The 26046-nt window shown below is 37.0% G+C and overlaps 2 protein-coding genes across 2 annotated transcripts in view; one reads left to right on the forward strand and one right to left on the reverse strand.

Annotated features, from left to right (window-relative positions):
* atg9b (autophagy related 9B) overlaps positions 1-11799 on the forward strand; it is a 32150-nt gene extending 20351 nt beyond the window's left edge. Inside the window, exons 7-15 of the mRNA XM_088918984.1 lie at positions 1034-1782; positions 2510-2663; positions 3827-4006; positions 4480-4725; positions 5129-5361; positions 6008-6110; positions 7063-7147; positions 9686-9843; positions 10417-11799. Of these exons, the coding sequence (XP_088775110.1) occupies positions 1034-1782; positions 2510-2663; positions 3827-4006; positions 4480-4725; positions 5129-5361; positions 6008-6110; positions 7063-7147; positions 9686-9822 (1887 nt within the window). The 3' untranslated portion in view covers positions 9823-9843; positions 10417-11799. The remainder of the gene's footprint in view (positions 1-1033; positions 1783-2509; positions 2664-3826; positions 4007-4479; positions 4726-5128; positions 5362-6007; positions 6111-7062; positions 7148-9685; positions 9844-10416) is intronic.
* Positions 11800-20671: 8872 nt separating this feature from the next.
* Positions 20672-23476, reverse strand: LOC148832761 (cathelicidin-6-like). Its single transcript, XM_088919653.1, has 4 exons — positions 23293-23476; positions 22605-22727; positions 21876-21959; positions 20672-21228 (listed from the first exon to the last, which is right to left on the reverse strand). Exons 1-4 carry the CDS (start codon positions 23470-23472, stop codon positions 21067-21069), a joined length of 549 nt encoding a protein of 182 aa, XP_088775779.1. The 5' UTR covers positions 23473-23476; the 3' UTR covers positions 20672-21066.
* Positions 23477-26046: the final 2570 nt, after the last annotated feature.

Raw genomic sequence — 26046 nt, forward strand, 5'->3', positions numbered from 1 at the left:
TTAAGATTTGGAGCAGTCTTTAATTGTTAGTCTAGCCCTTTTAAGTCTTTTATGCATCCTCATTCTTAGCAGTGATGTCCATATAAAAAAGACAAGACAGCAATAAGACAGGATCCCCATTTAGTACAGAACCCTGTCTCTGGTTGTCTGGTGTTTTTTTTTATTTATTTTGTAGGATACCAGAATAATAGCCAAGAAGACAAAGTAGAATCTTTTTTTTTACCATACTGCACTTCACTTCTTAATTCAATGTTTCGTTAAAGTAAAGTAAAGTCATTATGAAGAAAAATGCCTTTCCAGCCTTAACTGATCAGTTAACAAATATGTCACATAGACGTAAATGCCATACATTTGATATTTCATTTTGAAATCTATTTTTTTTCTGTTTATACCCCCAGCTTACAAATACAAATTAGAAACAGCTGACTACAATGAGCTCTCCACATCCCTTACATCTTGCATGCAGAGATGAAGACCATGAATACTGTCCTCCAGAATGTGGTCTTGTCAGTGACATTTGCAATTTGTTACACTGATCACCCCAAGATGTATACAAGAGAGTTGATTTTGATGCAGCTTTCACTAACATCACTGCATGCTGACAGGCTCCTGGCACGTCAAAGGGGTTGCTGTTGCATTCTAAGCAGGGGAAACCCTTGCCAAAACAAGCCCCTGTCTAAAAACCACACTCAGCCAATTATGCTCTGCCCCTTTAAGAATCCATATTGCAGTGATAAAATGAAATCAAATCTGATTTGCTAGTGTGTAGACTGTTGGCCTTTACCAGCTTACTAGTTTTCTAGTAGAACCTTTACTAGAGGAACCACTCAGAACCCCAGACTTTTTGTAACTATTTTTAAAGGTGCCACTGTTGTTCTCTAATGAAGAGGAATTCTTTCATTTGTTCATTAAATGTTTTATATGCTTAGCTTCTAAACCAAGTCTATTATACAGCCCAGATTCGGTTTTAATTTCCAACAAAGTGACCACCCAGTCTCTAGCTCGATTCCTCTATGTCTTGCTTACATTCCAGGATGAGCTGTGTAATTATAGCTGGCAGGAGGTACAGGACCGACTGATCAGCCTGCAGCGAGAACAGCAGATGTGCATCCACAAGAAAGAGTTGACTGAGCTGGACATCTACCACCGCATTCTGCGCTTCAAAAACTACATGGTAGCCATGGTCAACAAATCCCTCCTGCCTGTTAACCTCCATGTGCCCTTGCTGGGGGACGTGGTCTTCCTCACACAGGGATTAAAGTACAACTTTGAGCTCATCTTCTTCTGGGGGCCTGGCTCCCTTTTCCAGAACAAGTGGAACCTCCACCCTAAGTACAAGCGAGCCGGGAACCGCCTGGAACTGGCCCAGCAGCTCAGCCACATCATCCTGCTTACAGGGCTGGCCAACCTCCTGCTGTGCCCCTTCATTTTGGTGTGGCAGGTGTTATATGCATTCTTTAGTTATACAGAAATCATTAAGCGGGAGCCTGGCAGTTTGGGGGCACGGCGCTGGTCCCTTTATGGGCGTCTATATCTGCGCCATTTCAACGAACTGGACCATGAACTGCACAGCCGCCTGGGCCGTGGCTACAAGCCTGTGTCCAAGTACATGAACTCCTTCACCTCACCACTTCTCGCCGTTATCGCCAAGAATGTGGCCTTCTTCTCGGGCTCTGTCCTGGCCGTCTTGATTACACTGACTGTGTATGATGAGGATGTGCTCACCGTTCAGCACATCCTTACTGCTATCACCATTCTAGGTGTGGTCATCACCATTTCCAGGTTAGTACAGGATATGGGTCTGAACTGTTGGACCCGTCTTTCTGTTTCTTTTATTTGCATTGTTAAAAAAATGGATAAAAACCTTGACATGTTTTTTTTACTTTTGTTGCTAAACTTGTAGACATACAGTAATGGTATTGGATAAATGAACATACTTGTCCAATAATTTCTTTACATAGCTGGTGTGTCTTGGGATTAAAATGTCCTTGTTTTGGATATCCCATTAAGTTATCATTTGAGTTTTCATTTATAAGAGAAAAAGGTGGATGAAACTTGGAAAGGAACAGCAATTTCTGCAGAAAGTTGAGATCAGATGTAATGGTTGTTTCAAAAAGCAGTGTTAAAATATCTCACATATATACAGTATATAATATCTTCATCTTTTTAGTGGAAGAAGTGCAGAATTTTATATATGTTTTCTGCATTGCATTTTTATATGCTTGCTGTGTTTATAACAACAGAGATGGCTATAAACTTTACATCCTTTTCCTGTCAAAATCCTTGTAAAGGTATTTATTGCAATTCCTTATCTCTAAAATAGGTCAAATCTATCAGTCAAAGCTAAAAAGCTTGCTGCAAAATAGCCCTGTAGCTGGAATGTTTTTAGGATCTTTTGCCAGTTAGTACCATGCTGAGTACATGTTTTTTAAGATTGTAAGACAGCCCTCAACAGTGGCCATTCCAAATTGGTCTGTCTGCCAGCTTTTTCACCATGTATGTTTTGCAGGTCTTTCATCCCTGATGAGCACATGGTGTGGTGCCCAGAGCAGCTCCTGCAGTGTGTGCTGGCTCACATTCATTACATGCCTGACCACTGGAAGGGAAATGCTAACAAAAGTGAGACTCGGGATGAAATGGCTCAGCTTTTTCAGTACAAAGCGGTGAGGGTCTGATTTTATACATGACAAGCTTAAAACAACTTGTAGTTAGATAGTTGGAAATCTGCTCATCAGAGGAAAGACTGAAGAAATGTTCTTGGTACTTGACATTTTCTGGTAAATTACCATTCATTGATGTTTTGTTGCAAGGTTAAAAGGAAAGCATATACACGTTTGCTGTTTCTATCATGGATATTTAGTGTCACAAACTTTTAATTGTTTTTTTCCCCAAATTGAAAAAAAAATATAAAATTGCAAATTTTATATTTATTGAATGATAATAACTGGCTCTGTTATGACCAAAATACAGTCAGTACAAGTACAATCAAAATGCAGTTGTTCAATCAGATCAAAATATTACCCATGAACAACATACTCAAGTTAGAAATCAAGAGTGTAATATCATGTGAAAGGGACAATTTAGTAGCATCTAGTCTCACAAATTGGAAAAATCCAGTTCCAGCTGCTCCACTTATCATTCTTTTATTATAAGCAGCTCAAAGACGTAACAGAGATCACCACATTAGCCTAATTTGTACTCTTCTCTTGCATTAGTATGTTTTGGTTCCTTTGAAAAACAATTATTGAAAAACATTATCTGGTTGTAAAGTATTATGCACAAAACACGTTTGTGTCATTCACCTTTAAGAACTTTCCCAGTACTGCATGTGAGACACTCAGGCCATTGACCTTTTTGCTATTATTTGTCTATAAAATGACAGTTTCATATACAGTAGCTACAATTTTTTTTATTGAAAGAAGAATTTATTTGGTTATGAAAATAAATTATGAAAAATAACTGCATGTATTTCACAAGATAATTCTATCTGGCCATACAGTATATCTTTTTGGATTTATGTTATGATTTTACTTTTTTATCACTTTTAAGAAAAAGCCTATGATGTTGTGAACTACATGTACAGTATGAGGTTTAGATAGAGAAGTATTGTAATCTGGTGCTCATTGGGTCTGTGCTAAAATATGTGCAGCCATCTGGCAAGTAAGTTGTTTAGCCTATCAGAAGCACTGCAGATAATTTACCTGAAGACTAGTATAATAATTAATAAGAATTTTATGTTCACTTCAGCGTGACTTGTTATGATGACTTGACCAGTTGTTGGTCTGCCTGTAGATGCTGACACAGTAGTGTGGTGTTTCTGTTGCAGGTTTTCATCCTGGAGGAGCTGCTCAGTCCCATCATCACTCCCTTTATTTTAATTTTCTTCTTGCGGCGCAAGTCCCTGGAGATAATTGATTTCTTCCGCAACTTTACCGTGGAGGTGGTAGGCGTGGGCGACATCTGCTCCTTTGCTCAGATGGACATTCGCAAGCACGGGAACCCCCAGGTCAGTCAGCACACCCTGGTCAAATCACAGAGCAGTGTTTAATCCACAGCATCATCAACACAGTTTTAAACTGAAGATTAAAGTGCCTGGTAAAGCTTTAAACATTAAACTGAATGGATTTAGATGTTTGTGCCAGAATTTTTTTTCAGAAAATGTTTGAAATAATGTGGCACAGTTTTAAGATTGTAACTTATTTTAAGTGTCGCCATTTCTGATGTACTCTTTAATTAAAGTTGTGAATGCTTTGAGAATTGTAGGCCCTATTAGGGGTCTGTGTTAAAGCAGGATGTAAGTTAAGTGTTTGAGAATTTGGGGTAGGAGGTGTAAGGGGCAGTAGGATCTTCATCTTGTCTGAACCTTTTGCCCCCTCGCAAAGAGTATAATTGAACTACAGTACGTCCAAAAGATGTTTTTGATCATCTCCTCTTTTTACCCATGAATCTCACCATCCTCCATTACTCACTTGTCTCCAGTGGCTGTCTGAAGGCCAGACAGAAGCCTCAGTGTACCAGCAGGCCGAAAATGGCAAGACAGAGCTATCACTGATGCACTTTACCATCAAGAACCCTCACTGGCAGCCTCCCCAGGAGAGCTCCTTCTTCATCAGCCACCTGAAGGAGAAGGTGCAGCAGGATGCTGCTGGGGCCCCCCCTGCTCAGCACATCCTGTCTGAAGCCCCTCTCTGCACCTCACTGCTGTCCAACGAGTCGGGCACCGCAGTGAGTATCAGCCTTCTCAGGATACTGTACAACCCAACTCATCAGTACAGACTGCAGGTTTTTCATGTAGAATGTGTCATGATGGTTTGAATTTCTGGAGGCATTTTTTTCATTCAAATGGAATACAAATTGGTAATGTGATCTTGCCAGGCCTGTTCATGTTACGTTAATTGAAAAACAGGATTTAGACTTCTGTTAAATGTATTTTAATTATTATGCCAAAGTGGTAATCCAGACTAATTTGTTCTGTATTTTTTAATGAAACGTTGCGATAGCTTAAACATCAAGCGGTCAGTCACACTTAATGTAATTGAAGGAATCTCTCAGATCCCTATTTTTTTTTTTTCAAAATATCTCTGAGTGGTTCAGCTTTCCTGAACTGTGTTTGTCTTTGTCTCCCCAGCCTGAAAACCTTTTAGCCAGTGTTCTGGCTCACCCAGTCCTCACAGCTTCAGGGCTGCCTGGCAGAGATCGACGTTTTGTCCCACCCAGCAACACTGCCTCCGCCGCTGCTAGTGTCCTGGCGTCCCTCTGCACCTCACACCTCCCCAGCCGGACACGATCGCACACCCTGCTGCCCTCCACTTACCCTGAGAGCCCCATGTACCGCAGTGAAAGGACCATCATAGACGAGAGGTAATCTCAGAGCATGACTGTCTTGGCCTGTTACTAAGAGAAGGAAGAGAGACGTTAACTTTTCATTCCATGATTACAATTAAAATACTAGTGTTATCTGGGCACGTGTATTTATGTATACGATAATAAATAGCTATATGGGTATTGATATATATAGCATATTAAATGTACCCAAGTAAGTTCTGTATGGTGTATACTTTCTGAGCTCAAGCTGTATGTGAGGCATTGTGTGGGTGAGTGTGGGTATGTTTTATGTGTTTGTTTTCTTGTCTTTCATGGTTTTGTATATTTGATGGAAAACAAATAAAATATATTGAAGTTATGTTATACTATTTTAAGTTGTTTACCTTGGCACATATCTTTGTCATAGAAACTGTACACATTATTAGCATTATACACTGAAATGACATCAGAAATGTCCACCAAAAACATTTCCTATTTCATGTTTGTTTGCACGTTTACTTTCTATTGCTGTTTCATTGTAGCAACACAACGTAAAAGACTAGAAACTAAAGGAAATTCTGCTATTCAGGCTTGTTTCTTTTAGTGTTATAAAAATTTGCAGTGCCCTAGAACAAATTAACACTATCTTTGTGAGAATTACATTTTTGAATATTAATATAAATATTGATTCATTGTTTTTCAGTATGTCTGCAAGTGACTCCAGAATACGGAGTGCCAACCACTCGGCTCTACAGTCAGAATTTGCTTCTGCTGAAATGAGTCTTCATGCCATTTACATGCATGAGGTGGGTACTGACCTTCGATGTGTAGAGTAGAGGAGTTTCTTGTCATATGTGTCATATTCACATTGGGAAATACACAGTACAACAGACAACACCACACAACGGAACATTACAAACAGAATAAGTAATAACAGCAGAACAATATATGTTGTACTGGAAAAAAAAATACATAGTAAGCCACGCAAAAAATTCATAGTGCAGACATGCATTGAATCTGAGGCATTGCAGTTAGCTGTTAAGGATGTTTACTGCAGTAGGGTAGAAGCTGTTCTTAATCCTAGTGATCTGTGGATTAATAGTGAGGAACTACAGTACTTGCACCAGCGCAGTGTGGAGAACGGTTTGTGGCCGGGATGGTTGCGATCCTGTATAATGGATTGGGCTTTATTGCTACAGCAAATCATGTGAATTTAACCTATTGATGGTAAAGTGTCATGTACAAAAATGGGCAGTTAATTTTGGCTCCACAACATTAAGCATTAAGCAATGCGACGGAGAAAATAAAACATAAGAAAACGTACAAAGAGGAAGAGGAGGAGGTCATTCAACCCATCTAGCACATGGTCAAGTTAATTGTAATTTACAAACAGAAACAGATGCAGGAAAAAATATAAAGAAATCAAGGGCCAGGAATATGACATTACGAAAGCAAAACAGTACAATGAAAAGACTCTTAAAAAAGAAGTCTGAAGGACTAGCCAAATATTTACATATCAAATTAGGCTGGACCTGTTCAGGGTCATTTATCAAAGACCTTTTGTGTATACGCTCATATTAAGAAATTAATTGCATCCTTTTGTTCAACGGGTTTGTGGCAATAATCAGATTTCTGTATTTTCCACATTCCAATCAGAATTAAACTGAGACAAAAGGCATCATATATTTTTCTGCTCATCTTCATTAACTTAAGAAAGTAAACGTGCAACCCAACTCTGCCTTTTTTTCCATGCTGTAGGTCCACCAGCAAAGTTCCCAACCACAGCGGATATCAGGACTTTGGCAGGCACCAGTGCCAATGAGAGATCTATCCAACATGCCAGGTCAGGGAAATGTCAATAATGGTCTATATGGGCTACCAATTAAACATAACATTTTTAATTTTGCTTTCTCACTTCACATTCCTTATACCTTTGAAACACATCATCTTATGTTTTACTTTGGGATTTTGTTTATTCTATATTTCTAGGTGTTTCCTTACTTTACTGTATTTGCTGTAATTACAGAAAATACTTTTACTAAATCTCTAATATTTTAGACTGATTTCGTCATTTCTTGATGGAGTTTGAAAATAATAATGAACATTTTATTAATGTAAACATCTACTTCCCTATTTTGCTTTAGGGAAAAAAATCCTTGCAATCTCTCTGTGCACAACATTTTAATTGTGAGGTACACAGTATCTTAATGATCAGCTTTGAACTTGTTAAACAGTACAGTAGTTAATGGCTTTTAATGTCATGTGGCTATCAGAGCTAAGCACGTTTATTTTTCTAAAGTTTATGTCACATAAGGGGAATAGCTAACTTAACAAATCATATGAGAACGATACTGCTTTGTAACAAAGTGTGAAGCTCTTTTTTTTAAATGGCATTTTTAAAAAGTCATGGAAAGCTATTCCAAAGAAAAAAATTGAATGATTTGCTGTTCTGTAAAAACACCTGAATGTTTTATACATCAACAGAAGACGGTCAGTGAAGATATACTGTATGCAGTCTCTAACACCTGGCCTAACCTGACATGTGCTTTTTGAGACTTCTTTCTCCCTTTCTCTTTATTCAAGCTCCTCATAACAGAAATGTATTTCTTTGCCAGTGATAAGTGCTTTTATTACCCCCACTAATGCAACATAAACCCTGCTCTCAACAGAAATGTGTACCACATAGTGGGTAGAAGTGGTGGAATAGGGTATAGCGGTGCATTCATTTGGGTTAGCACAGTCAAACCTAAAGATTAACCTTAAGCTTCTAACTCCTACTGATACTAAAAATAACATGCATGAAGCAGTGTTCAGTTTTTCGATGGATGATATGATGCAACACCATGTCCCACTCAGCCAGACAATGATAATGCAATCTTTAATATTTCTTATAAATAAAAAAGTTTCCAGTTTTCAAGCAAGGTTCATCTAATTTTTGTTAGTATTTAACAATAATGTCCTCTATGTTTTCCCGGTTCTGGAGCACATTCCTCTGCCTTCTAGGTTATTTCTACTTCAGATAATTAAGTGACATCATGGAATGCATATATTTTGTTAGCCGAGGGTTACCTGTATTGGATTACATGATCAGGGTTCCATTATGATGACCTTCCACTAAAGTTCCTGTTACTCACTCCCCTCTGTTTTTATTTTCTAGTTGTTCCCTACATAATTTTTGTTGAGTTTATTTCTGAAGGGTCCGTGATTTTTTGGGGGGCATGGCAGAAATGGCATTGGTTCCCCACTTCCTCTGCAAGTAAGAAGAAATTAAATGAGTCTGACCCTGCAGAGCTGACTCCAGTGGCCAGTGTGCTGCAGCAGTCTTTGGATCACCAAATGCAGCTTGTAAGAGCAGAAATGGCAGTGGTGATGGCTGCGAACCTGAATACATGTGAAACATGCTATTCAGCAACTTGTTTCTAAATTGAAAAGTGTCTTCCAACCAGCAGGCACAAAAAACACATTAAAAAAAATCTTGAGCTCGAGGTATTAGAGCTTGAGAACAGTTAAGACAAACGAACATGTTAGTTATGGTCTCGAAACAGGATGATCTGATTGGATTCCTTAATAAAGTGATCCCAGGGTTTTTCCTAGCTCTGGCACAAAAAGACTTTTTCATTGAGAGGAAACACAGGATATGTGGATGTCACTCTTCTTAAAAGGTCACGAGAATCCCCCAGTTTTTATTTTCAAATTTCTCCGATAAAGAGACAGTCTGTTGTTTTTAAGTAAAAGCAGGCAGTCTGGCTCTGCTTGTTTATAAGAGATATCTGTGCTGCAATTTTACCTGGATTATAGTCCAGCTGAGATGTAACCTAGGCAGGAATGGATGTAGACAGGGTCCAGTTCTTCCTTCTGTACTACTACTTGATGCTTAAGGTACTCTATGCTTGCAAACATCAACAGTTTATTTCAAGGAAGAGGCAGAGGCATCCACCTCATTTAAATTAACAACCCTGCTGCAATTTCCTTCATTATTACAGTGAATAAGAACAGATATCTTACTGGCTTTAACTTGTTCTTTTTTTTCTGTGCCAACAGTGTCAACTACCCAGTGCATTTTTTCTTCAACTGATGTTTTCTTGTATTATTTATTTAGTCATATTGCTGTGAGGAATTATTTTGGTTTAGGTATTGCTTTAACCAACAGTAGCAGAAAAAGCATATTGACTGCTTGGCTGGGGATGTGTATATAGTGTTTGTAAAACTGATTTAATTTTGCATCTGGACCAATAATCAAAAACATTTTGATTTGCAAAGGTGGGCTGTAAATACTGAAATCAATGTGAACAACTGGCAGTTGTTTGAGAAGGTCAACTCTGAACACTACTTTGTGGATATCTGATAAGGTTGATTTGAACACATTTGGTTTCGGTCGTAGGTTCTCAGACACAGTATAGTCAACCTGGAAGTCTCTCTGGACGCTCTCCAGTTCGCCTGGGAGAATGGACAGAGGAGGAGGAGGAAGAGATCAACCACGAAGCCCCACCACAACATGATACAGAGATCAGGAGTTAAAAGTGCCTTAAAACACTACAGGTACTCCAGTTTTCTTTGACATATTCTAACACTTTAACAGCACATTTATCCGGCCTGAGATTTGTGTACCAGCAATCACTGGCTCAGCAGTATTTACTAATTAAGTTTGTTCAGCAAAGAAGGTCTGGACTGAAATTAGATGACACTTATTGATCTGTTATAGTCCTACTTGCTATGGTGAGGGTTGTAATATGGCAATATAAATGGTGCAATGAAAATGTTCTTTTAAAAAGTATGAAGGACTAGCCAAATATTTACATATCAACCAAGGTTGATTAGTCAAATTCCAGGTGCAATGCTGGTGGTATACCCCCTGAACACCATAGATATTCAGATTGCACTAGTAAATACCCTGCTGTGTAAATGTGTCCTCTCCAGGCCATCACTGTAAATGAAAATCTGTCTTATTACGGCATATCTGGTTAAAAAATGGATTTAATCAAGTAAAACTCAAGCAACAGTGTTCATGTTCTGTTTTATCTTAATATTATAATCAGGCTTTTTTCTGTTAAAGATACAATTATTTTAAAATTTCATATGTATTTTGTTGTTTGTTTTTTTTGTCATCCACAGGTCTTATGACTCAGATAATGGTGTGGCCTTAGATCATCTGTTCAAACCTCATCAGTGTTTTGTGTGTTAGGCTGAATATTTTTGTGGAAAATGCAAGGTTATTATCCTCAATGTCTTCCAGTTACACAAGCTTGAAGAATGAGTGACAGTAAGGATACGTCTTCCAGGACTTTTTTGATCGTTCTAGTTCAATGTTGAAATACCAACTTTATTGAGAACTGCTGTTTGTGTACTTGGATTGCTTAGTGTTAGTGTAACTCAGTTGGTGGGATTTGTTTGGAAACAACGCAAAGAAAACAAAGACATACTGTACAGGTATAGGCAGATTAAGACTGAGAAATAAATGTAAGCATTGCATATATATATAGAACATTTTAGTTTTCTTTTTAACAGAACTACTAACATTGAAAATGTATAACTTGGGGAAGCTCCACATGCATTTCTGTTTCTGGAGCTCGAAAGCCATCAGGTATGTTTAGGACAGGTTCCAGTTGAAATAGGACATTTGAGGAATTCTCAGTGTAAGCTGTCACTTATCTGACATGAGGGAGTTTTGCTGCTGAGCACAGAGATCAAGCATCCCAATGACTTCTAACTTCAACCATATAAACTGTCATACAGTCAAGGGTTTTGTTCTAGACAGGTTTTACTTTTATCTTTAATGTTGTTTTTTCATTACTGATGTTAGTTTTTAAGTTGTGTTTTGATGAGTGCAGGCTTTGTAAAGTTAATTTTTATATGCACTAAAAGCAAGCTGATTTAACACTAAGCTGCTAAAACCTACCTGGAACAAAAATCATCAGATTTTCAGTGTCCTGTTAGGCCATCACGTGAAGAGAGTATGCTCTTGATTTTATTGAGCTTTCTTTTCTGTCAATAGCGATACCACTTCATTGCAGGGATTCTGTAACTGAGGTACTTAAAATTACATTGGAGGTGTGATGTTTCCTGCAAAGCAGTTAAAACAGATACTTTTTTTTCCATTTTCAAATCATGCATTGTTTATGGAATGTATTTAAAACCATTATGAAAAAGAAATATTAATTTCTTAATATGAATAATATTAATATTAGTATGTGTCTCTAAATCTTAACCTTTATTTAGATTATCGTTCAGAAATGTGGTATATAGAAGGTTGTATTTTAAGACCTCCAGTACTTGACAGAATATTTACAAATGATAAAGGTGCTTTATTTATTGCTGTACTCTAAAAAAAAGTTTAAGCCTATTCGATGTTTCCATTGCCTATAGTGGAACATGCACTTCCATTGTGAATATTTTGTCTACCCCCCCAAAGAAACAAAATGTATTTATAAACGTTAATGTATGATTAAAGACATTTGTTTAGGAAATTCTTTATTAAATTATAATACTAGTGTTACCTGATCAATTCTTTTGTTTTATCATTAAACTATTACGTGACACTTCAGGCTTTGAAAAATGGTGACAGTTGATGTTTTGCATGGAACACAAACAAAAATAATTTTGTTAATATCTTTTGAAGTGACTAAGAGACAAAATTGTCTTGTTACATGATGTCTAGGTTTACTGAAAACTGCATTGAAATCAGGCTGTTTTGTCAGCATCCGAATTTAAAAATTGTCTTCCAAATGTCTTGTTAAAATGCAGATTACTTCATTACTAATAATATTTGGGAGGAGAAGCATGAATGCGTGTAAGTTATATATGTGTGGCATTGTCTTGAGTGAAAAGTGGCATCAGCATGCATTGGCTGTAAAGGAACAAGGTTAACCCCACACAAAAACTAGAACAAGGACAACATAATGGCTGTTCAGCCTGAGTAAAGAAACTGAAAAAGAGTCCTAACAGTATCCAGGAGATTTGAGTGCATTAGTGCGTGGGTTACAAAGGAAAAAGCAGAGGTTAATTCGACCCTGAAAATTAGAAGGTAAAAACATGTTTCAGCTATTGAGCCTTCATCAAAGGGTGAAGGAGGGAGATGCATGGATATAAAGCACAGGAGAACAAAGGACAGAGCAGAATGGGCACCCAGTGTCTCAACAGCCACAAACTTTTACTTTTAATCCCTTTTTTAAATAAATGTCAGACTGTATTTGAATTTTTTTATAAACAAATGGTTCTGTATATTGGGGCTTTATTATTTGGACTTGCGAACTTTTTTATGCCCACAGTTTTTACCCACCCAATTTGGAATAGTCAGTTGTCTGAGACTCGGGCCTACAGCTATAAAGCCAGTACAGCACAGGCCAGATGAGGACTTACAGACAAGCTCCTTCAGAATGCCCTTTTTCAAAGCCAGCCACCATTTGATAAACTGCAAGCTTTATTATGCCTTGGAAGAGAGGTAATGTTGGAGCAGCAGCGCATCTCTCACTGATATCACAAGCCTGCAGGAGCTTGATAATTACAGGAGTCATTAAGGAGTTGTTATGCGAAAAGTCAAGAAAACACAAGCTAAATAATATGCACCCTCCCCTGACACTATTTAGCAAACAGCACGTCACTGTTTGGGAAATCCTTATCACATTGGTTTAATGACATGGCCCAGGCTAAAACCACCAAGATTCAGAACGAATGGTTCACATTGCCTTTACTAAAAACAACGTTTTTGACAAATAGACCAATTATGATTACAACATTACAATAAACTTGGGTAACAGAAAAGTCTGCCAATGTGTATACTTTGGGAAATGAATTTAAAAATAGGAAAATACATTTATTACTTAATAAGAAGGGATGTATTTACAATAGCAATCCATCCATTTGCTAACTGCTTCATTCCATTCAGGATCACAGGCATGGCTCAGCAACAGGCGCAAGGCAGCATACACCCTGAAGGAGACGCCAGTCCATCGCAGGGTGGACAGACAAACGCAGACACACACACACAGACTCATGCCAGTTAACGCAAAATCCACATAACCGACTAGTATGTCTTTGGACTGTGGGAGGACGCTGGAGCACACAGAAGGAACTCAACATGAATGCAAGGAAAAACATACAAACTCCCCGCAGATAGCTGCCCAGTTCTTCAGCACTGTGAGGCAACAGTGCTAACCACTGCACCACAATGTGCCCTGTATTTATAATAATAATACTTTTTAGCAAACGGTTTCTTTCTGATACAGAAAACAATTGAGCACTTGTTTGAACAAAACAAATATGCATTTCAAGAACATTTGTTATAATTTTGCTTATTATTATTGTGTATAACAATATGTATAGGCTGAATTAAGCAGAAGGAATTTTCAGCCATTTTTTACTGAGACATTTATGAATGCAGGAGGGACAAAATTGTAATGTAAGAGCATGCTATGCCATTAGTTGAGGTGTCATCTTGATCTGTTGTCCAAATTATATTTGTAGGCACAAATATTCACTGTGTTTCTGGTAGAACTTAAGATAGATAAAAAACCTGTACCACCACTGCAGAAGAGAGCTTTGCACTTTCTGTAGTAAACTCCAAAGTATCAAGTTGCTGAAATGTATTCAGGGTCCACAAGTTCTCCGTATACTGTATAGATGCCTACACAAATGTCATTCTCTCGTTCTCTGGCCTTATTCCATTTTATTCTACAAGGCTGAAACCAAAGTGAAACACTTGACTTGGGGATAAACACACTACTGTCAGTGTTATGGTATAAAAGGGGAGCTACTCAGCTGTAATAGAACTGAGGGAATTGCCTGGTAACTTTTGCTACTAAGAAGTAATATGTACCAGATATTTTTTCTGCACATGAACATTAATTTCAGTTCTTGTAATTGCTGCCGTGCGCATTTTTAGAATTGTTACACTTCTTTTAAGCAAGAGAAAGGACTTCAGCCCAACTTTTAGGACAAAATAGATTTACTGTAAGCTTGCATATTTTCTCTTGTGTGCTAAGTGTGTTTGATGTGTGTGTGCTGTGTCATATTTCAACAAGGATAAGTAAATATTTTCTGAACAATTAAAGGTCAATTAAAGGGCTTTGTAAAGAGGTTTGAGTTTTAAGCATTAAAATCTTAAAAGCATGAAAACCCTAAAACAACTGTTCACAATCAGTTATGGAGTCGTAAAATTTGGGGTCCCTTTTAGTGTTTAGTTTCCATTGGCAATTTGAAATATCTGATTTGACATATTTCTTTCTTGTAGTCTATGAATACTGTTTGTGCTGCTGAAGATGAATGGGTGGTATCAAACCCCTTTATTCACTGTGCTATTAAAAGGAAGTGTTACAGTGAGGTTAGTCAGAAATGAAGTTGAAGCCAATGCAGTAAGACTGATGACAATGTTATGCTTCTTCCTTTGTTATTCATATGTTATGTTCCCCAGGCTAAGAAATTGCAATTGCAATAATTGCAAAACACCTTTAGAAGCAAAATCTTATTTTATTATGTTATTCTCAATGAGGAATGTATTTATATAAGCCGTGCATATTTTCATTTCTATACATATATATCCATCAATCTAAATCAGAAAGCCACTTATTCTTCACAAGGGTTACAGCAACCAGGAGCATATACTAGAAGCAATAGGTGCATTGTAAGCCTCTATGTATATGTGTATATACAGTACAGTATATATAATGTGTTAGTGTGTTAATAGAATATTTTTTAAAAATTTAGACTCATTCAAGGTGGCTTACCTCATAAACATTGTGAACCATTCTTTTGATGAAGTTTATTTATTTGAGATACAGCATTAAAATATCGTGCATGTGTACATTGTAACATATAACTTATGTCATTCATTGAGATTTTCATTTGAATAACCTTGATTTTGAAAGAACAGCCCAATAATCTATAATGTAAATCAGCCCATTTAGAGAAACTTAATACATACTGTAGTGAGGTCATTCATTTAGACCCCAGAGATTTTAAGTTTTCCTTCAGCCAGTTGATCCAGTAACTTCATATGGCTGCTGAAACAGTAGGAATAATTCTCTGATTTAACAAGTCAAACTGTAGCAGATTGATTATTTGCTTGATTACATGTCCGAACAACTAATGAGCAGTATTAAATCTGCAAATCCTTATGTTTTTTATCTATTGACAAATGTATTAAACATTTATGAGTAGAAAAAAAATATGCATAAGCACTGCTGCCGAACAGCAAATTAACCGTTCGTTATATTATTAAAATGTAGTGAATGCTAAAGTGTATTTGTTAATATTGCTTTAATGTTTTCTTCTACAATACATATATTAAAAAAACTGTACAAACTTGAAATGTTCTTAAAAATTTAAAGCATTAACAACAATATTATCTCATTAGGATAACTAACACAGAATACACAAGTATTTTGCACTGTACAAAATCTTCTGCCTTTATACTGTATGTTTTGGTGTCATTGTTGCTTATGCAGAGAGTAACTTTTTATTTGGGTTTACAACACTGTTAATAAGCTGACAGCAGTTGTCATCCCATGACTCAAGGTCTGTTCTTCCAGTTGTTGTGGCTCTGTCATTCCCACTCTTACTGGGGTATTGTGTAGTAAGTGTGGTTCCACTGTACGTAGGTCTCTTGTAATATGCCAGGCTCTGTGCCTGTTTCCCAAAATACAGTTTCCATTATAACTGTACAGAGGTTTTAACCTCTGTTTTTTATTCCCCTGGCTCATTTTAAAGACAGCTTCCTTTAATGGCAGTATATACTGTATTTTGTATATTGCATTTCCTTACAGTTGGTTTAAGCCATTTATGTTTAGGACTGAGAAACATTTATTTCATAACATTACTTTGTTTTGATAACATTACTTTGTCTTTTAAAATTTGGTCTGGCACTTGGCAGGAGTAGAATATTTGGTTACAGTTATTTAATTTGAACACAATTTAACATTCAGCCTGTAGATCTGTCTGGTTTCACAGACCCCTTATTTGCCAGGTGTCAATACAATACATAGGTTCCCAATGTCAGTATGAATGTTGTAAGACATGTCCTGACCTCTAAAGCAGTCTGAGTTTTACCTAGAACAATGCTAGATAAATAATAATGCTGCACACTGTGCTCCATTTTCAATGTTTCCCATCAGTTGATCAGAAATAGTGTTGTTTAGTACCTAAGAGAAAGGAATAAAGCATACAGTACTTTGTGATCTCATTGTATCCACTGCCTTCCCAGTTGTGTCTTAGGTTTAATATGATTTTCCACAGTCCTCTGTGTAACCACATTCAAGTGATCAGTTTTGACAATAAAATCTGTAGAATTTGGTTAATAAAACTTTTGATATTTTTCAATGTTGTAGTACAACAGAGAACTGTCTTAAGGTTATTTAGTACTCTACACATTTTTGCAAATATAATGCAAGCAATATCATAGTGACAAGTATGGTACAATGGGCCACATGTTCAGCAAACTGTAAAACAGATGACTCTGGTAAACGGTTTAATTTAATTACACCACAAAGGGTGCTGTCTCTTTTTACGTTGTTGTATGACAAATAACACTAAAAACTATAAGCTGCTGACCTAATTTTATGAATGCAAATTAGCATTCTCCTAAACTCTTTTTTTAGACATCTAGACATTAATCAATATTCTTGCGCTTCTCTTTATAGCAAAATGAGAGAGCATGAAATAATTTGTGACACAGACAAATTGTCATGACACTAATTAAAGTCCAGTAATAAATTCTAAGGATGGGTAAAGGCAGCTAAAATAGTGTCAACATATTTTATTCTAGCTTTTCTGTAGTTTTGACCTTGATATAATGTATATATTATGTTTCAGTAAAAGTGAGTTTGAACATGTTCTGTTACATGGAGAAACGTTATATGCATGTCAATAACTGAGCATCTACAGCTGTGCATAGTTTGAATTTGAACTTCGGATTATTACAATAGCTTGCTTTTACATTTTAGGATAGTATAATTTTTGTTGTGTGACAAAACCCTGGAATGCTCAACCAGCTCTTACATTTTTAAAATATAAAATCTATAGTTTAAAACACATTTGTACAGTATTTAAGACTGTCCCTAGTAATGTTTTGACTAGTGTGCAGACATCCAGTAGTTTCCTTTTGGGAGATACGAAGTAAAATTTGAAAGGTTTACTTCACTGCATGGCTTCAGCAGGAAGTAAATGCTTGGTTTCCTTTATACTTCCAACATTTAGGTTTTGCACATTTATCATCTTCATACATTGTTTCAGAGATTCTCCTGTGTTGGTTCAGAAACTGATATACTGTAAGATGAAACAGTATAACTAATATTTTTATACACAAATCAACATCCTAGTTTCCTTTTTTTTAAAATTGTTGTAGTGTTTTGTCACCGTTTTCTTTGAAGGAAACATATTACATAAAAGTATGAATACCCTACTAATTCAAGTCAAGCATTATACTTATCTTATTTAAACTACTGTCTGTAGTTTCTTAAAAAGGGAACAGAATTACAGATATTAACCATTATTGCATAACTATAACTTTTCCAACTAGTCATATTCGAAGCAGTAGAATGATGCTGTACAGAAAAGTTCATGTGGAATAAAGGTCTCTACCAACACCTACTTTATAACAAATACGGTCTGTATACTGTATCTACAACATACCCATTTTACATACTGTATACTGCATTCTGCACACTTGTCTGTTGTATAGTTTTATCATTAAAATTCACCTTCTTTTTTCTGCCAATACCCACTCTTATCTGATGTTATATGAGACAAACCTGTTTTAAAAGCAAAGAAAATATTTTTTAAGGTTTAAGGTGCTATCTGTGTTCCAGATCAGATTTCTTTTTTATTGTTGTTTTATTTTATAACAAACGTTTGTTGAAAATGAACCATGCCATAGAAACATGTCATGCCTGAATGACAATACTTGCAGTCTTGTTAAGCTTTTAGGACACATTTTCATTTGTTTTCCATTACCAAAAAAGGTCCTGTTTTGTGTCTGTTAAATGTATACTGTATATCATTGAAGATAATGTATATGATTTAAAGTAAAATAAAAAGTAAAGTTGGTTCTGCTTTGTACAGTCTTTCATTTTACTTTCTTAATGTTAGGATGGGGTAAATTTCTACTGCAGTTTTTTTTAAAAAGTCACAACCTCCTTTATTGTTCTTTTGTTTCCTCATGTTCCATTTTCCCTTCATAGGGCACAGAAAATAACTTTAGTGCTCAAGAAAAGAAATATACCGTAGCTAAAATTATTTTCCCCTCTGTGAAATACAGATGCAGGTTTATGTACAACATTAACAATTTTATAATTCAAAATTAATCATTATTCTGCATTTTTATACCTATTTCCAATTGATCATCTGCTAACCTTGCAGCTTCAGTCTCTGTATCAAAATGCTTTTCATGTACTGCAAGCTCCATAGTGTCTCAACCACAAAATGGAGAAATGCTAGGTCACACCCTGTCGTCACTGCAAACACACAGGCAGCTAGAGGTCACAGTTGCTTTGCAACCTGAGGATGTTTTGGTGAATTCTACACTACCATTTGGGGCATCCTTGTCATGTCTGGCTAATGATGCAGCCTTAAGAAATGGATTGTTTGAGATACAGTATAAGGCAAAGCAACCCAACACTCAATCATGCCCACCGTTCAATCAAGCAATGTGGGCAAAATTTCATGCACTCTTACATTAGCCAGTTTTTTTTACACTCCCTCTAATTGATCAGAATCTAGAAGTAAACACTCTTAACCTTCATTGCCGAGTCATTAGAATTAGCGAGGACTTTTTTTTTACAAATAGAAACTGCACAAAAAATGTGCATACATAACACTTAGGCAATATTCAATTATACATTAGAGTAGGAAATCTTTAAAATGTACTGTATGTAGAGTACACATTACCTCTTAAAACGGCCATACTGGAACTATAAACAAGCATGTGTATAGTCACAGAAAAAAGTATTGGTGTCCTTCATCAGAAAAAAAATAATTCAGTACCTAATTTAATTTAAAGTGGTTTATCAAACAACTTTTAGTACTTTGGTAGTTTACTGTACATACATATGGTATATGTATGCCAATATCTTTTTGAATTGTACTGTAATTCACCAATTTATCCTAGTGATTTCTATGAAAAATTCCAGATTGAATAAATATTTAGTGTTTTTCTAATTATTATATTTGTCTGTGCTGTTTTAAATAAAATAAAAACTTCATTAATAATCTGTCTTGAGTAGGGTCAGTTAAAAAAAAATCCAATTAAGAGACAACTCTTTGTCAGTTAAAAAAGGCATGCTTCAATATATGTTTTTGTACACTGAGCATCCTAAGAAGTATTAGTTTAAATATTTCTGCCAAAGTGCACTGTTGTGTTTTGGGAGCCACCATATTATATGACACCTACAGTACTGTGAATAATGTTTATATATAAGATAATGTTTCAGTGAAAAGGTACAGTAAGAGCTTTTGTGATTTTTTAAGTGACTATAGGTATATTATACAATATATTAAGAATATTCTACACATCACTTTGACTATGAATGGACTTTTTACTTCATAGAAATTGCCTTAGTGTTTTTTTATGGATAATATATACTTCTTGTGACCAACATGGTATATGATGCTAACTTTGCATGAAGTTATGATGTTTTGTAGCATTAATTTAAGATGGTCTCTAGCTAATGCTATCTAAATATGGATTAAAAATTCAACAAAGGAAGTGGTGTGAATTTACAGAGAAAATAGTGTATGACTATAACTGCAGGGCATGGAGCTTCAAAGGAAGATAAGCAACATCTGTCTAATCAGACTTAGATGTGAAATATAGAATCTGACCTTTCGTGTGCAGATTGTCAACTTCCAGAGTACATGAATTATGTACTAGGATATGAATTATCTTTAGAGAATCCAATGTTTATTTCATGCAGGAAAGAGGGTGTTGTCTTTTATGAGAAGGAATGAATGAATATGTCTGTGTCTGTACGCCAAGACAGTGCTAACTGATATCTGTTTCTTCAGAACAGACATTGAATTGAAAGATCCAAAAACCTTATATAATAGAATCTATGACTGTAATATGCTCAAAGAAGTGCATCTAATGATGTGATAAACTGCAGAAATGTGAGAAACCAATTAGCTCCTGAAGTACTTAACAAAGCTTGATAATCAGGGAAATGTAAAAAGTCACAACACAGTATACTTAAGTTCTAGTGTGATACTCAATCACTTAATCTACTCCTCTGTTTTACAGGAGTCTTCTGTGTTACAGGATTGATTTAATTTCAATCTCTGTCTACGGGGTGGAAAGGAAACTTGATCCTCCATTCTGTCAAATGATAGAAATGTAATTCTAAATGGTGAGAATAGTAAGCACATCTGAAGGAGCACATAGATGCCACATTATTTTTTATTGATCAGACCGTGAAGTTCAAGCCTGTTGAACACTGTACATTTCCAATACTCATGCATTATTCACCAAGACAAACATTCAGATCAGTTCATTTAACTTTCATCTTAATACTGAGATTCCCAAGACCAGTCATACTGGAGGAGAAAAGAGTTTGCTAAATTTTGATTTACATTAGGACTGAATCAAGGATGCACATCAGAATTCATAAGGACAATAATAAGATTAGGTCTGTTTTTATTTTCTGTCTGTGCTACTCCGTATCTTACCCCTTGAAAGAACAAGACAGGTATCATTGGAGCCCATTTATTGCTAGGCCTTATTTCTATTATGAATGAAGAGTAAAATCGGTATTTTAATTTAACAAGCCTGTCAAACCAGCTCTAAGCTGTGCGAGTGTTGCTTCCATGTCCTCGACTAGCAACGGAGGAGCCCGATCCCACACGTCCACTTCCTTTCCCCCTTCCGCCTTTGCCGCCTCTGCTGCCTCTGCCGCCTCTGCCACTTCCCTTGGACCCCTTGCTCCTTTTCCCTCGAGATCTCACCTGCCGGTGAAACATTTGAGAGAGGTTCCTGCGTGTTGCCCCAAATCACAGCCATAAACCTGATTCCTATGGACTTTTAAAGGAGAGTGAGGAAGCTTTGCTCGTCGTTACAAAAGGACATCGCATTTCACTTACCTACAGTAAATATGTTGTCTCCTATGCGCGAGTCCCAGTCTTATAACAGACTGACGAATGGTGGCAAGTTAACATTGGTACTACATACTGTACCTATCAATTAACTCTCACCATATAGCAATGCTGAAAAGCAGAACTTGCTAAATAGTATTCTGATTCTGCATCATGCACAGCGCCTTCAGAAAGTATTCACCCCTCACATGCACACACTCACATTGAACATTGAACAAAACCACAGCACAAAGATAGCTTAATGCTCATGATGGACCTTAATAAGCAGTAAACAGCAGTTTAACTTTGACATTACACAGTCTATACAGTATATACACAGCTGAAGTAAAAGTCTATTTAGATGGTTCTGCTTTTCAGTGATGAGGAATGGTGATACATAGTTAATATTCATTTCTAAAATTCATAGTATGTGCTTGATCTTAAAACAGAATGGGAACTTGAAGGGTATTCCTGGCACATGCACTAACTGAAGGGGCATGACCGAATATAGTTTTTGTTACCTCTTCACAGTTCACTTCCACACTGGCTGCCTGGCTAGGGTGTTCACTCAGGACAGAGACAGTGGCAGTACATCTCTTCACCTTCTGTGCAGGGGAGACAGAAATATCTCAATCTATCTGAAATAAAAGACCTCATGTTTTATTACTCTACTACTGCTACACTATAGAATTAGAAGAAAACCCAGCCTGGATTATTTTGTAATGTTTTCTTCACCAGCAATAAATTTGTTATATGTTTTCTGCTGGTAAGAGAAAAATTTGGGAGGTTAACTAAGGGATGACATGCCCAAGCTATGGGGATGGAAATTCGTTTTCTTCTCTAGATGAAGAAAACTAGACATTGTTTCATGTTTCTAAATCTGTGCTTTAGTTTTTTTTTGTAAAATATATGAAGTTTTCTCATTTTTATGATTTTACTTTCTTTCAAGCACAATGATTTTAATAAAGTAAAAATAACTAACACTGCATAAATTTAAAGAGGAACTTGTTTATTTTTTCTATAAAATATTTATCGTTTCTCATCCCAGTATATTGTTTGCTTTACATTTCATTATAACATGCCTCAATTGCAAAGCAGACAAAAAAAGGAAGATATTGTAAGTTTAAGAATCTGTATTAACCATCAAAGGTAGGTTTAAAATTTATCATAAAAGGTTATTGACACTGTTTATAATTACTGCATATTAAATCAGTCACTACAGATGGTCAAAGCTGCACATATAATCTTACGCCATTCTCCTTGAAGGTGCATTGTTTTTCCTGGTAATCCTCTGAGTGTGAGCACACCGTCTCCCCAAGTGTAAAAGACAGTTTGTAAACAGAGGAGAGCCCATCCACAGAAAATGCAAGATCCTGTGTCAAGATAGGAAAACAGTGGAATGTCACAGTGAAGCAATCATTATTTTCATATATTTCCAATATGAATGCTTGAATGGAGATCTTATCTTCTGGACCATCAGTTCATTAAGTATTCATGGGTATCTAAATTGAATTTGCATAGTGATTGGAAAACAAGTTAGTACTTTCTGAATGATGCCACAGTACTATTTATCTCCTTTTATTAATTTCTTTTGTAAATCAGTTTAATCTTACTTTGCACAGAGCTAGGGGGGTCACTTCTGCTGGGATAGAATTACCCTGAAATACAGTACGTCTACATTTTCTTAGTTTCTTAGAACAAAACCCTCAAAAGGAATACAGTTACGATGTTGGCCCATGTTAAGGTGAGAAACTAAGTGTTAGAAATCTAGAGATGATACTATACCATAATCATCCTTATGAACCTTATGTTTTAAAAGATAATTAAACTAGTATTTAAAATTTAAAGCAGAACATTCCGCCAGTCTTCTTTAATAAAATTACTAGTGTCAGTCAACATATCCCTGTTTTTCTTAATTCAGATGTCTGCTGTACTCACCTCTCCTTCTAGGGGATGTTCACCAAGTGCTTTAAATGCATTTCCCTCTAGGCTGTCCTTGTTGTACTGAGCTGTAGCTGAAGAGAGGGCATCGAAGAAGCTGAATGAGTTATTGGCCAGAACTGCAGGGAGAAGAGCAGCCACTGAGACCAGAAGAAATGAATTTATAACTGCCATCATTCTGTCAGTGAATTCCTCAACGAATGAATGAGCAAGCAAAGGGTAGCCTGTCTACTTATACTCCCTCTGTGGAGTTCCCAAAGTTGAGCAATTATGCTAGTGATTGCAATGAATGTGATGTGCAAATTGTGACAGGAGCTACCTGCTGGGAAGAGACTTCTGGGATTTTTCCACAGATAAAAGGGGTCAAACTGTTGCTGGGCAGCACTGAAAAACAGTTGCAGATGCCAACCCCTGGTTTCATGACTTTCTCAACAATTATTTGAAATCAGTTCATTCTTTCCAAGCACAAACAACTGCCACACAGTACATACTGTATGAAGATATTCATCAGGGTACAAAATATGATATTTTAAACTTTAATTTTTGTAAAGGAACAAGTAATAGGTTTATTCCATGCTGAAAAAAAGAAGAAAGAGAACACAACGTTTCGGCCGTGGAGCCTTCTTCAGGTGTGAGAGAGACAGGGCAGTAGGCAAAGGTAAAGTAGCGGGAGAACAAAGGTTGGGAGGGAGGAGGAGTGAGAGGCGGGAGCAGGGGATAGAAAGAGAGGCCAATCAAGAGGTGTGAAGTCAGAATGGGTGCAGAGAGGTGTGAAATGAAACTTCCAATGAATGGAGAAAATTTAAAAGAACAGTAGTCTGTCGTTAAGGGAAGGGAGAAGGTGTGATCCTAGCTGCAGAATAATTTTAGTTTCGGTGGTCTTTCTGATGTATGAGTTTGGAAAACCGTCTTTGAGAACACAGACGGAGAGATTAGAGTGGTCGTGGCCGTCAGAGGTGAAATGAGAAACAATGGGCTTGGAGAGATCTTTAATCTTTACAGCCCTGACGTGTTCTCTGAAACGGTCTCCGAGTCTCCTTCCTGTTTCTCCAATGTAGATGGCTGGGCATTTACTGCAAGAGATACAGTAAATAAGGTTGCTGGAGGTACAAGATGCTGTCTGGGTGATCCGGAATTGTCCTGAGGGGCCTTGAATGAGTGTGGTGGTGGCTGTGTATTTGCAGGTGATACAGCGAGCTCTGTTGCAAGGGAAAGTGCCTGGTGTGGATGGTTGTTGAGGGCGGTCAAGGGAGCTGTGAACAAGGAGGTTACGCAGATTAGGTGGTCGACGACGTTTTATGTTCTCTGCCACAGCTTTGATGAAAAGTGTAATAAATTAGGCACATTGCATTAAAAAATATTTATTAATAATGAAAATACACCTACTAAACAACACACAGCAAATAGAACATCCAAGTTACTCTATTTCCAAACAAGGCATTCCAGAGGCCTATATTCTAACCACAGAGAAAAACCCTAGACTGCTACCAAGTATTCAAATCCTCTATAACACATGTACAGTAGAGATAAATCTGCCTTCTAAGCCAACAGAATATGACTTACATATCTCCCGATATAAACCCGGATGCTACAAAGTGAATTTTAAAAATTCACCCACTAACAAGGAAGAAGTTGTTTTTAATCAAGGGATTCTCTATACAAGAAATCAGTTTCCCAAAAAGAACAGAATGACAAGCTCTCTTAACAAGGCTCAGGTACTTAACTAGAAACTGGTCTTTTCGGATGATCTGGACAAGAAGATCACATCTGGCACTTCTTTATCTTTGTCCCCTGTAATACTCTCTCCATTATGTTTTTTTTTTCTGTCTCCTTCTGTCTTTTTTATGATTTTTTCCTGGACTGTTGATGACACTTTAATCATTCACCCAGAACTTAAGTAATTAACAAAGTGGAACAGATTTCTCCTTATAGGTAGCAAAGGGAATCTTCACATAAACGCCACCCAAGGATAAGGGAGGTTAAATGGTCCAGGAAACCATCCTACACCTTAGCCACCCTTGAAGCAGTGGAAAATCCTCACACTGTCAATCGTCAACACAGAAATTATCAGGGCTATTACTAAACTGAAAGAGTCTTCAACAGACTTCACTCAACCTAAAGACTGGGTATACAGATGGGAAAAATGTTTTTCCAGAATCTCACCCAGATGTCTTTTAGAACTCACTGCCAAGCGTGACTGTGAGGGTTTTTCAGCCAACCTCTGACTCTTCCCTGAGTGCTTTTAGGGGAAGCTGGTGTCCCCAAGTGTGGCCAATTCCCAAATTCCCTTGTTGGAGTGTTAGGAATGTTTGCCCTGGACAACCGCAACACCACCTCCTGCTGGTTCAACCTTGTTACTATAAGTCTGGCTCTTCCACCTTGCTACACCAAGACAAACCAGAGATTCTTACTTTGAAGCTGTGGAGAACTTCAGATGTATACTCTAGCCAGGTGTTAATCATGGTATCTACAAAACAGTATCACACCACTTGCACATGTGTGGATGAGACATAAAACTGAGGTCCTGACTCTCTGTGGTCATTAAAAATCCCAGGGTGTTTCTCGTAAAGAGTAGGGGTGTAACCCCAGCGTCCTGGCCAAATTTCCCATTGGCCCTTACCAATCATGGCCTCCTAATAATCCCCATCTATGAATTGGTTTCATTACTCTGCTCTCCTCCCCCACTGATAGCTGATGTGTGGTGAGCGTTCTGGCGCACTATGGCTGCTGTCGCATCATCCAGGTGCATGC

The sequence above is a fragment of the Atractosteus spatula genome, chromosome 6 (assembly GCF_055471065.1).
Source record: "Atractosteus spatula isolate fAtrSpa1 chromosome 6, fAtrSpa1.hap1, whole genome shotgun sequence".
Classification (NCBI taxonomy): Eukaryota; Metazoa; Chordata; class Actinopteri; order Semionotiformes; family Lepisosteidae; genus Atractosteus; species Atractosteus spatula.

Excerpts from the sequence above, each read along its gene's own strand:
- LOC148832761 (XM_088919653.1), bottom strand. The coding sequence starts at position 23,472 with ATGATGGCAGTTATAAATTCATTTCTTCTGGTCTCAGTGGCTGCTCTT. Across the intron at positions 22,728-23,292 it reads AACATCCCCTAGAAGGAGAG|GATCTTGCATTTTCTGTGGA; the intron begins GTGAGTACAGCA and ends ATCTTGACACAG. Across the intron at positions 21,229-21,875 it reads TGGAAGTGAACTGTGAAGAG|GTGAGATCTCGAGGGAAAAG; the intron begins GTAACAAAAACT and ends TTTCACCGGCAG.